Source organism: Protopterus annectens, chromosome 13.part0 (assembly GCF_019279795.1).
Source record: "Protopterus annectens isolate FY-2018-M chromosome 13.part0, PAN1.0, whole genome shotgun sequence".
Classification (NCBI taxonomy): domain Eukaryota; kingdom Metazoa; phylum Chordata; order Ceratodontiformes; family Protopteridae; genus Protopterus; species Protopterus annectens.
In genome coordinates, this window is record NC_056747.1 from 1,326,153,453 (window position 1) to 1,326,166,147 (window position 12,695).

Genomic DNA, 12,695 nt, shown 5'->3' on the forward strand with positions numbered 1-12,695 from the left:
TACTTTGCGTCCAGCTGTGTTATAATAGAATTGAAATAACTCTGACAGTATTAACTGTTTGGCAAGAATTTATGCTAATACAAATAAATATTAACGGATACAGTAGTATGGTGTCTCTCTGTCAGCATAGCTCTCTGCTGATAATATTTTACAGCTGATAATGATATTTTACAATGGTGAGCCTATCCCACTGGCCGTGAGTCTAGTCCACTGGCCATAACTTTTTTTATCCGTTACCAACAGTTAATTTTTCATAAAGGCCTTAAATTTTTCATGAGTTCAACAGGCTCCATTCCAGTGCATCAACAGATCAACAGTTCCAGTACTTCGTTGGTGGATACAGAGTGATGCTGTAGAAGCTGTCCTGTGACGTTCCACCATCAATTTGTCTGTTGAAGGACACTGTGTCTTCTAAGTGACTTCAGCCTGATCACCTGTTTGTCATCTATGCAAAATACAGTAAATTATTCACAGTTATAACATGGATGCCAGTACAGACAGTTAACTTTACAATGCCCACATATTGTAGATATAAATTTACATGGTTTAAACCTTCTGCGTCAGACATAAAATGTAAATCTGAAATGTTTAATGCTCGGAATTTAAATTACAGTTGCTTTTGTAAATGTATAAATGCCTATAATCCATACTTAAAATGTACAACAATTCATAAAGTCTGTTTTTTATGTGGAAGTAACTTTCCAAATTTATGTCTATCTTGTCACAGGAGTCTGGTATGCAAGCCATACCATAAGATATATCCGATTCGGATAAACAATCTGTTTGATTCTAGCGTTGTTAGTTCTTCACATATACAACAGTTAAATGTACCTTCTGCAGTCACCTAAATCTCATACAGTACAAGTGTATGCAATTATTGTCAGTAATGTAATAGACTACATAAAAATGTTACTTATAGTAAATATTGCAAATGCACAGAAAGAAGAAAGTTCTAACATAGTAGTGTGCTATTAATATTAACCTTTAAAAAAAAGGTTTGCACAGCTTTTAAAAATTTCCCTAGAGACAGTAGTAAGGGACAAAAACAGACTCAGCATAGCATTCAGACTTTACATAATCACATTTCTGGTTTAACATAACAATCAGATAGAGCCCAGCAACATTTACTAAGGGCACAAACTACATAGGTTAATCTCACAAGACAGTTACAAACAGCCCAGCAAGGTTTACAAGGGGTACAAAATATACCAGTTGACAATGGGCAGGGTTCAGCACAAATGACAGTTATTTATCCTGCTGATATATATATCAATAGTCTTATTTATTGCAGGCTCTGCCTCAGTGGCAATACAAAAAAGGAATTTTGTTTCAATATGTTGGCATTTAAACAATGGTTCATAGGTTCATAGGTTCATACTAGGCTATCTGCCCTAGGGCATTTATAAGCCTAGCCAGAATGTGTTTGGCTTTCGCCACCCATTTTAAATTTATTTCGCTATGCCCTTTTTCGAGGTTAGTATACTGTGCCTCTGTCTAACAGTGACACAGAAGTGATACCTGGGGTAAACCTACGATCTCCCATCCACTCATCAAGATTCCTCTTGAAGAGAGTCAATGAGGGACTCTGCCTAACCTGGACTGGGATTTTATTCCAGAGTGAAGGGAGCCTCTGGGTTATGAATCTGTCCCTCCAGCATGTCCTATTTATTTCAGTGCTGAGGTTCAAGTCTCTCGCGTAGCTCGATGGGATTTGGATTTTCTGAGGTGCAGCATGTCCATTAATTCCGGGTTGGACATGGCTTTATACATCAGGCACAGATCGCCTCTGAACAGGCGGTATGCCACTGAGTAGAGCTGGAGTTTCTTTAACCGGGCAGCATATGGCATCTGTTTGAGCCCTTTGATCCTCTTGGTGAGGTACTTTTGGGGTCTTTCCAGTTGCTGCAGGTGTCTGGTAAGGTACATCCCAAAAGGGGCATTGTACTCAATTATGGGCCTGATGAGGGATGAGTAAAGAGGCACGATGACCTCCCCTGATCTAGATGTGAATCCCTTCATGATTAGGTGGGCTATATAAAATGTTTTTCTAACCACTTTGGCCACGTGGTTGTCAAATGAGAGATTGCTATCAACTTGGGTCCCCAGGTCCCTAATACTTCTTCTGTACTTAATGGATTACCATCTATGTGGTAATTTGTGGGCACTTTGTTTTTGCCAAAGGGGATGACTATACACTTTTTGGCATTTAGCTTGAGGCCATGGCTCTGGCACCAGTTGTCTGTTTCTATGAGGCCCTTTTGGAGGATGCTTGTGTCGGCTGGAGAGTCAATTATGGCGCCCAGTTTGCAGTCATCTGCAAACTTGGTCAGCCACAGTCCTTCCATGTTGGCCTGTACCTCCGAGAAATATATACCGAACAAGAGAGGTCCCAGGACTGAGCCTTGTGGGACACCACTTGTAACTGGTTTGGAGTCTGACATGGCTCCAGCAATTCTAACCATGTGGGTTCTGTCCTTGAGCCAGTTTGCAATCCATCTAGTGACATAGGGGTTTATATTTAAGCTGGTGAGCTTATCTATAATGCCCGAGTGGGGTATTGTATCGAAGGCTTTTGCAAGAGCCAGGTAGGCTGTGTGGACCACCTTCCCCTCGTCAATGGCCTTGGTGACTGTTTCAAAGAAATCAACCAGGTTTAAGAGGCAGGATCTGCCCTTAACAAAGCCGAACTGGGTAGGATCCAGTGTCTGTAGGTCCCCAATATCTTTATTTATGAGGTCCATGATGATCCTTTCCATGGCTTTGCAGACCAAGCTAGTCAGGCTTATGGGGCAATAGTTTCCAGGATCCGTTGAGGCACCACCTTTATGGAGAGGGACCACTGTTGCTGTACGCCACTCTTTGGGCACATATCCTGTAGTAAGGCTGAGATTGAACAGTAGTTTTATGTTTGGGTTTAGCTCTTCTTGGAGTTCATGTAGGACGCAGCCCGGGACACTGTCTGGTCCCATTGATGCTGTGTTTTTTCTTTGGAGAGGGTGGCTCTTACCTGAGCATCTGAGATGTCAGGGGGGAAGTACTCTGCTGGGATAGATATTTGCCCTTTTGGTGGGGAGGGGGGGGGAGAAGTTTGTGCTGAACCTGTCAGCTAGGATGTTGGCAATGTCTGTGGGTTCGGTGTAATTTTTGTCATTTTGGACTAATTCTGAGCATATCTGGGAATTCCCACCCAGGTTCCTAACATAACTAAAGAAAGCCTTGTGATTATCCTTAGTGCCCTGTGCAATTTTTCTCTCGAAGCTGGCCTTAGACGATTTTATGCCCATAGTTTTTTGCTAATACTGATCAGAGATGCCTTCCCTTTTTGGGATTTTGCTCTATCATGTAGTAGCTTCCTCCTTCTATTGTATAGTTTGTTTATGGCTGGGGTCCACCAGACAGGACGTCTGCCTTTGGAGGATTGGGTCTTGGTTTTATTTGGGATCGCATGATCCATGCATTCCTGAAGGTGTTCATAGAATGCATTTATAAAGGATTCTGCGGTGTGGGCCATATTTTCCACAGGCCCGGGGGGCTTTGAAGGATTCCACCTCGGTTTTGAGGAGTGTGAAATTTGCTTTAGAGAAGTTTTTCACTGTGGTTTTCAGGGCAGGGGGTGGAGTCGGGATGTGAATATCCAGTGAGATTAGTTTATGGTCTGATCTTACCAGTGAGGGATACACTTCTGGTCTGGAGCACAGAGTCCCCATGTTGGTGATGATAAGGTCCAGTATGTTTTCCCCTCTTGTGGGAGTGGTAACAAGTTGTTCCATAGCATTTGAGTTTATAAATTCTAGGAACCTTTGGGCTAGGGTGTTGGAGCTAGAGTAAAGCTCCCAGTCTATGTTTGGGTAGTTGAAGTCGCCCAATATAATGGTGTTTGGAGAGACCTTCATATTTTCCAGTGTTCTCAGGAAGGCCAAGTGGGGTTCCTGGGTTTGGGAGGGTGGTCTGTAGCAGGCTATAAACTGGAAGGCAGTTTTACCCACTGTTAGTTGCACATGGATAGTCTCTGATGCTTCGTGCTGTGCCACCAACCTGGAGGTGTGGGTATCTTTGACGAATATTGATACTCCCCCTCCTTTTGTGGTTCGGTCCAAGTGTTGGGGCCAAAAAGCATGGTATGAGGTATAACCTGGTAGTGCTGGGGTGCTCTCAGGAGCCTTGAACCAGGTTTCTGTTACTGCACAGATATCGATGTTCTCCATGCTAAGGAGAGTTTCGAGTGCGTGCATCATGAGGTTTAGACTTCTGGCGTTGAGTAGCATTACTCTTAGTTTCTTATCCCTTGTGATACCTATGGAGGTGGGTTTGTCTTTTGAGCCTTGCCTAAAAAAGGCACTATGGGGGTAGCAAGAGCCTTTGCCAATATCCAAAAGCCCAGGGGTGACAGGTGCAAGCCGTCCATAGCGAAGCATCGTGGCTTGTCGAGCATGTCATCCCAGGCTGACAGGCATTGGATTCCCTTTAAATGACACCAGTACTTAAGCCAATTGTTGAAATTGATCATCTTGTCTTCATATTGTGGCATCATTCTTGGTGAGGGTAAGATGCTACTTAAGGTCAGGGTCATACCGGCCTGGGCTACATGCTCAGAGAGCTCCTCTATGTCTCTTTTCACGTAGTCCAGGGAGGTACATCTCAGGTCATTCACACCAGCATGGACAATGACTGAGTCATATTTGTACTTGCCTTGGAGTGACCTGAGTGCTTGTGTTATGTGGCGGATCCTAGCGCCCGACAGGCAGCTCACCGTGACCTTCTCCTTGTTCAGCCTGGTGAGCGGGACGTCAGTGTGCCTGATGATAGAGTCACCTATTACAAGTGTATCAGGTGTGTTGTTTAGCCTTAAGGGCTGTGACTGTTCGGCACACTGGCTTTGTGAGCTATGTGTTGCACGTGTTTTGTTTTGGGGTAGCGGTTGCTTGGGTGCCTGCTTTGGAGATCTCTGCTGCTTAGGCAGATTTTTATTTAGAGCCTCCGAGTATGTTTTTGTGTGTTTATGTGTTTGGTTTGCTGTCGTGGTAGGTCTATGTGAGACTGGAATTGTAGTGAGTGTGGTTTCCTTCTCCTCCTGACTGGTTTCGCCAGTACTGAGTTGAGAGAGCTTAGCCTCCAGTATGGCTATATGGTTGCATCTCTCACATGTGTTGGAATTTGTTGGGAGGAGGAGAGGGTTGTCTGTGTACATGAGGCAGTTGTAACATTGCCTCAAGATTCCCAGATTCACCAGCTGGACCGGAGAGGAGATTGACAACTGACCTTTGGACATGCTAGAATAGTATTGGGAATTACTTTATAATTGAAAAAAAGGGCCAGTGACAGTTAGACCAGTTATGACCAGTACAATATGGGTATAATCCTACCTATAACCCAAATCATGGCAGGCAATAGGCATTAAAGCAATAAATTAAGAAAACACATGCTATCAGTTGGCAGCAAAGTACAGGGATCTTTTAAAGCAATGTAAGACAATGTAAGTATACAAAACTCAATGTTAATTAATTAAACAAAGGGGATAGGAAAAGACAGAAAAATAAATATTACTTTACTGGTTTAATAAGCCAGGACAGATTCAAAATAAACACAGAAATAACCTACAGACATACAGACACATAGTAAAGTTAATACAGATACAGTGTAAAGTTAAAGTTAATACAGCTACAGTAAATACATTTACAGTAATGCAAATGGTATAAGCAAAATTAAACAATGCAATTAAAAGTTGGGTATGTAAGTCCACATCTATCTCTGAAAATGGAGTAACATTTAAGGCAGTACCTATGACAAATCCTAAATGACAAAAGGTTCTATGGTAATGTCACCCCCACATTAAAAGTACAGTATGTCTCCAAAGGTAGCTTATGCATACAGCAAACAGAATCAATATTGGTAAAAAACAGTGACTGTAATGACATATTTTCAAAAGAATGTCTTACATAAAATATAACAGCAAACAGTTTTATAAACAAACTAGTACAGCAAGAACATCATTAGTCAGACTGGTGTAACTGCCATCCTGAAAATGATACACAGAAATACATACAGGTAGTAAAGTACAGAGTCATTAAAAAACTTAATAAAAACTTAGAAAATAGCATTTTTCAGCCAACAAAAATCCAAGCAAAAGCAGCACACCATGTTGGTTCATAAAAATCAGTGTAAGTTAATAACAGTCAAACAGTATCAGTACAGTAACAGTCTGGTAACAGTCTTACAAAAGTTTAAATTTGTTTCTATACTAGCAATCTATGGACAAGACAATGCAATCTAAAAAATACAAAAGCAAATGCAAATAAAACTGTTGCAAAGAAAAAATGAGGAGAGATACTCAGATATACTATATCATGAGAACAGGGACATCATGATCGAATACCCAATTTCAATATATTTTTGGACATGCAAAATTTGTTTGCAAAGGCATGTAAAAAGTCAAATTGTTGGGTTTTTAGCCACATTCCTTACAGAGGGAAAATGCCATTACATGCAGTCCCTGTAGAGGTTACACATACAGGTTTTATGTTCAAAAGACAGGGACAGTCAGAGTTGTTACTTTACACCAACTCTGTTCATGTGAAAACGCTTGAGTATAAAATAAAAACAGCATGGGAGTTAACACATAATACTTCTTTTAAGGAAGAAATGAAAGAGAAGAAATTCTGTTACATAGAGTATGCAGTTCCAATAATAAGAATTACTCACACATAACCAGAGGACATGGTAAAAAATCACCAGAAAAAGAGGGAGGTTCATGATAAAAAAATAGGGAAAGATTTTAAAACAGCTGGACATAGGATATGGTGCTATTTCAGGAGCTGAATTTTTTCACTGGTATGGTGCTACTAAGGCAATATAGAAAGTTACAAAGTTGATAAACATTTTAGCAAATGCAACTTATGGAGCTATCTCAGATATAACAGAGGAGATGTGCTATAAAACTGTCAAACAAGTAACTGTTGTTAACAATGAAGAAAGACTGTTAAGTACAAAGGATTACATTTTCCTGTAAATTGCTTTTTAAAACATTCTTTTCCCAAAGCAATAATGAAATTATGCAATGCAAAAGAAATATGCTTGTTTCTAATACAAGGTTTTGCCTTGTAAAGCAAGGGTTAACTTTACAAGATTTTGAAATAAATGCTTCTGTGTAACTGCAAGGCTGACAACTTGCTTAAGCAAGCATGAAAGCAGTTAAAAACAAATAAGTAATAATGGCTATGTGTCTATGGTGGGGTACTACAATTTCCGAATTAATTGCTCTTATCATTATAAAATTTGTGTTAATAAATGTATTAATCAAGTAATAGCCATTGGTAATGTAAGATTGTATGAAGAAATAGCACTGAATGCAAGGGATTCGTATGTTGCAACAGACCAAGGGATTCAAAGTACTGAAGATTATATTGTGTTGTAAATTGTCTTACAATTTTCTTGGTTTTAATTAAAAACGGGGAATTGATAGAGATTGTATAAATTAAAATGCTTTCCCCAAAATTATACTGTGTGTGCAGTAAAAGAAAATGTGGCTTGCTTTGCAAGAACAGTTAATTTCTTGTACATGTTCAGCTTAGATATTAATAACATATGGCTGTGGGCTTACTGTAAAAGCATCCTGTTATAGAAAAAAGGAAGTTGACTTTGTTTGAGCTTTCATATGCAGAAATAAATGAAATAAAATACAGACACTACAAGTGATGCAAAGATGACATGGAAAGACTTTTTGTGAAGTCTTCAGATACAGCACCAATGAAGGACATACGAATGTGTCCAGGCTAGAAAAAATCATGGACTTTTTCATGACTCAAACATAAACCAAAAGAACAAGTCACAAGGACATTAAAAATAACTTTGGTTAAAAAGAGTATATAAACTAGAAAGTATGTTTCACTCTAGTGACGTTTTTGGACTGAGTGTTCATCTGTCTATAGTTATATTGTGTCTAGCCATGTTATAATAGAATTGAAATAACTCTCAGTATTAACTGTTTGGCAAGAATTTGTACTAATACAAATAAATATTAATGGATACAGTAGTACGGTGTCTGTCTGTCAGCCTAGTTCTCTGAGAATAATATTTTACAGCTGAGAATAATATTTTACACCCACTAACTGTGGATATGCATATTTCAGCCTTGTTATGACCTCATCAGCACAGCATAAGCAGAGTGTTTGACAAAGCATAAGAAACACAGGGCTGCTATACCCAGCTGATGTCCATTACCATTAGGGGACTGCAATACCCAGCTGATCATTTCAATGGACAGTTTCAGTCAAATAAAGCCAAACCCCATTAGTCATTTCAATGGGCAATTTCCGGCCAATAAAGCCAAACCCCACTAGTCGTTTAATTTATCTTGACCTTGGTAAGGCATTCAATCTGATTCCCCTTGCAGGCATTGTTTGTACACTTACCAGCTTAACTGTTAACCCACTATATTACTCAAGGGAGTGCTAAATGGTTCTCTAATCATGCATACAAGGTGGAGCTTGTTGGTGACTTCTAATCTAATATATTAATTATTGGTGGAGTCCCTCAGGGTTCTCTACTGGATCCGTCTTCTTTGGCATCTACTTCTCAAACATGAAAACATATTCCCAATGTTTGTGATTGATCATGTTAAAACATATTCCCAATGTCTGTGATTGATCATGTTAAAACATATTCCCACTGTTTGTTTTCATGTTTACAGTTAACATTAAGCTGGGTGTCATTATTGATTGTTTCACAGACTATGTTATTTTCAAAGAAGGGCTAGATAGATTCAGATCATGGCCTTAGACTTAATGAAAAAAATGAAGTATAGTCAAATTTGGGAAACAAGTTCTTCCCATTGATTATCACAGAAATGACACCCTGCTCAAGGCGAACATAGTTGTAAGTACTCTGGGTACTTTTCTAAACAATGAAGAGTCCACTGATTATCAAATATCAGTTACAGTGAGGAAATGTTTTCTTCATTTTCAATTTAAAGTGTAAATTATTAAGATCCACAGATATCTTAGTCCCTCCTCAGTCATTCCTTATTCGACCAGTCATTGACTATAATACCCCATTGGTGTGTATCTTATTAAGCATATCTATGAGCTTCACCCAATCAAGAAAAGCAAAGATCTAGGTTCCGTAAGCTACCTGGATAGATGGAAAAACGATTTCACTTTTCTCTGTCTTGTACAGATTCCTAAATGGAAATCTCTGTTCTGCTTTCCAGGCTATGAAAGATCCTGTTCAACCATATCGTCTCCACCTCTAAACCAATAGTAATGTTAGGAATAATTGCTCCAATACTCTAAACTTTACATTGCAAAATAAATAGGACTTTGTGGAGAAACAGGCTCATTACCAAAGGATTCCGTACCTATGAAATAAGATTCCTTGCATGTTAAATAGTGTAACACCTTAACCACCTTCAAGTTGCACCCTGATGATTAGATTAGTTAACATAAATCTACCCCTGTAGTTAGTAGTATGGGCCCTTATCAAGGAAGGAGGCAAAACTACCTGAAATGCTTCCTAGAGTATATGATTAGGCACTATATAACTGATCAAACCATCTGCCTAGGTACCAGCGTATGAGCCTATTTCTAGATGGGATATAAGTTCATTACAGGAAGTAGATAGATATGTATACACACACCCCAGTCAAACATACAAGCCATTTACAGGATTGCTAGTTCAGCCTATCAGCATCGGTTTCTCCTTCTCTTCCATTTTCTTCCTTTGTAATTCAGTAGTCTTTGATAGTTTTATTAATTTTGCTATGCCCTTTTTAGAGGGGTAGGTATACTGTGCCTCTCTAAACAGTGACACAGAAGTGGATACCGTAAAAACCTCGATCTCCCATCGGTGAGGGGGTTTTTGGGGGCAGGTGGTGTGTTGGGGTACATCCCAAAGGGGCATTGTGTACTCAATTATGGGCCTGATTAGGGGATGAGTAAGAGGAGTGCGATGACCTCCCTAATCACAGATGTGAATCCATTCAGATTTAGGTGGTATAAAATGTTTTTTTTAACTTTTTTGGCCGCGTGGTTGTCAAAAATGATTGCTATCAACTTGGGGGTCCCCAGGTAATTACTTCTTCTGTGCTTAATGGATTTACACCTATGTGGTAATTTGTGGCACTTTGTTTTTGCCAAAGGGGATGACTATACTTTTCACCAGTTGCTGATTTAATTCCTCTTCATTGCTTGCCACAGTGGATATTTTATTGACTATACTCAATATATTTACAAAGCATGCAAATATGTACTTTGTATTGTTACTAATAAAGGATCATTATTCTTATGTTGGCTAGGATATTCTTTTACCGAGCAAAGTCAGCATTCAAACCGGTATAACTATAAAAGCATCGGGCTGGCTTCTTTAATTTCTGGAGGAGGTAGTCACTGGGACACTGGGACATGAAGCAAAAGTAGACATGTAGAAATGTTCATGGTGTTTCTTTTCTCTTCCTGTTCAATGCATATAACTTATTTTTAGCACCAGCTTTAATTTTACAGATTTTGACTGTCATTCTCTATTTATTTTCACTTTCTAATGTTTTTTATAGCTTTATTAATTGTTTTATTGATTCGGTTGATTCCTAATACATAAACTGGCTGATAGACAGGCAACAGTATTTTCTTCTCCAAGAATAGAAAAAGATTGCGTTATATACCAGTCTGAATATGTCTAAGGATTGAAGACGCAGAAGACTCTTCAACATTTACAAATCAAAGTTGGATATAGCTAAATATAAAACAATTGTGAAAAATAAGTAATATATGTACATTTTATATATCTTTTTCACCTGATTTCCTGTGTTCTTATGGAACTAGAAATGTGATAAAGGGAGTTTGGTGATATGAAGTCCGCATGTGTGTGTGTGTGTGTGTGTGTGTGTGGGGGGGGGGGGGGGGGGGGTAAAGGGAACCATGATGGAATACATGGAATGCATCATTGTTAGTTTAGTTAAGAAGATCAATGTTAAAATCACAATTTGCATGGTGAAGTTTTCTTTCTGGACAGTAACAAAGAGGGGAATTATGTAAACTGATCAATAAAGATTGTCGCTTTAAAAAAATGGCAAAAAGGTAATGGCTGCCAGGAGCTGGTGGCTAAGAATCACTAACATAAATTGTTCTGCTTATTTACTAGCCATTTGTTTTGTGTTTTTTCACTTTGGTATGTCAATGTGGGCAGCACAGTGAAGCAGTGAATAGTGTTGTTGCCTCACAGAAAGAGGTTCCCCGGTTCAATTCTCGGCTGGGGTGCCTTCTGTGCAGAGTCTGCATGTCCTCCCTGTGCTCACACAGGTTTCCTGTAAGTGCTCTGGTTTCCTCCCACATTCTAAGGACATGAATTTGGTGGATTGCACACTCTAAACTAGCCATAGGTGTGAGTGTGCATGTCGGTGTGTGGAACAACTGTGGCAGGGCTATCCACTCAGTAGTGTAAACTTTGTCTCTAGATGATTCTCACCATTGAAGTGACACCCTGACCCCATGTGCAAACATGGGAAAAAGGAGCTGTGGATGGATGGATATCAATGTGTTTTTGCCTAATGAAATGTGTACAAACTAAAGTATGCTGGCATGAAGTCAATGCAACATTTTTTGTGTCTCGTTCACAGGACATATCCTAACAGGCTTTATTGGGTAGATGCCTACCTTGATACTGTCGAACACAGTAACTTAGATGGCTCAGACAGACAGACCTTCCAGAATCTGCTACAGATCACACATCCCTACAGCCTGACAGTCTTTTCAGGTAATTACTTTCTAAGTAGAGGGCTATAAAAAATAATAATCTGTGCAGAGTCCTAACATGAAACAGATAACACAAAACTGAAGTCATTTTAACCCTGCACCATTAAGATTTCACAGCAAAACCTACTCTTTTGTGATAGTCTTAATCTGTAATATTGTCTGGAATAACCGCGGAATTGACATATTTGATCTAGTTATTGGCATCTTTTATGCACCATTTTAAGTTCAACTTAAATTCCAGGTTTGAAAGAGTGGCTTATTCTGTGTTTTTCAGATTAAGAACCATCATTCTAAATCACTTTTTCTAGCTGAGTTGCTAAAATATTAACTCATCATCTGTGACTGAAATCACACACAAAGCCAATACCGAGCATAAAAATGTTTTACCAGTTTGGCAGCTAGAATCAATGGCTGACATAATTTCTTTTTTTTTTTTAAATTGTAAAAGCCTGAAGTGTAGCTTCTCTGTACCTTACATTCACCCCATAAGTCAGCTGGTTAGAAGGGGCTACATCTGACAACAGTGATCTAATTAGGATGGTGCTTCAAAATTCATGTTGAGCCATCAGGTAGATAATGCATGGCGACACTACTGAGTGAGCTGTTGATCGAGGCAGGTCAGCTGATATCCTGCCTTAGTGGAGAAGTGTAAGTCAAGCAAGTCATTTGGCATCTCATTTTAGCAATAAATTTGAAAGTGATAAAAAAAACTGTTTACTTGCTTTCTAATATTAGTAACAATTTAACACAGGAAAACTACCATGAAGAGATCATAGACCAAAATATACCAAGCCATAATCATCTTTAAGCCCATGCAGTGCAAAGTTCTTACCACCCTTTATGAGTGCTTCATAGTCTTCACCTCCCAAATCAAGTAGGGTTGTACACGATAAACCTGGTGTAAATTTGTGTCTACCTATCCAGTCATCAAGACAAGACATAAAGGCAGACAAA

The 12,695-nt window shown here is 39.2% G+C and overlaps 1 protein-coding gene across 1 annotated transcript in view; it reads left to right on the forward strand.

The window, feature by feature from the left end:
* Positions 1–12,695, forward strand: part of LOC122788060 (low-density lipoprotein receptor-related protein 2-like) — a 1,238,079-nt gene that overhangs the window by 271,437 nt on the left and 953,947 nt on the right. Inside the window, exons 19-20 of the mRNA XM_044054982.1 lie at positions 1,780–1,797; positions 11,621–11,742. Of these exons, the coding sequence (XP_043910917.1) occupies positions 1,780–1,797; positions 11,621–11,742 (140 nt within the window). The remainder of the gene's footprint in view (positions 1–1,779; positions 1,798–11,620; positions 11,743–12,695) is intronic.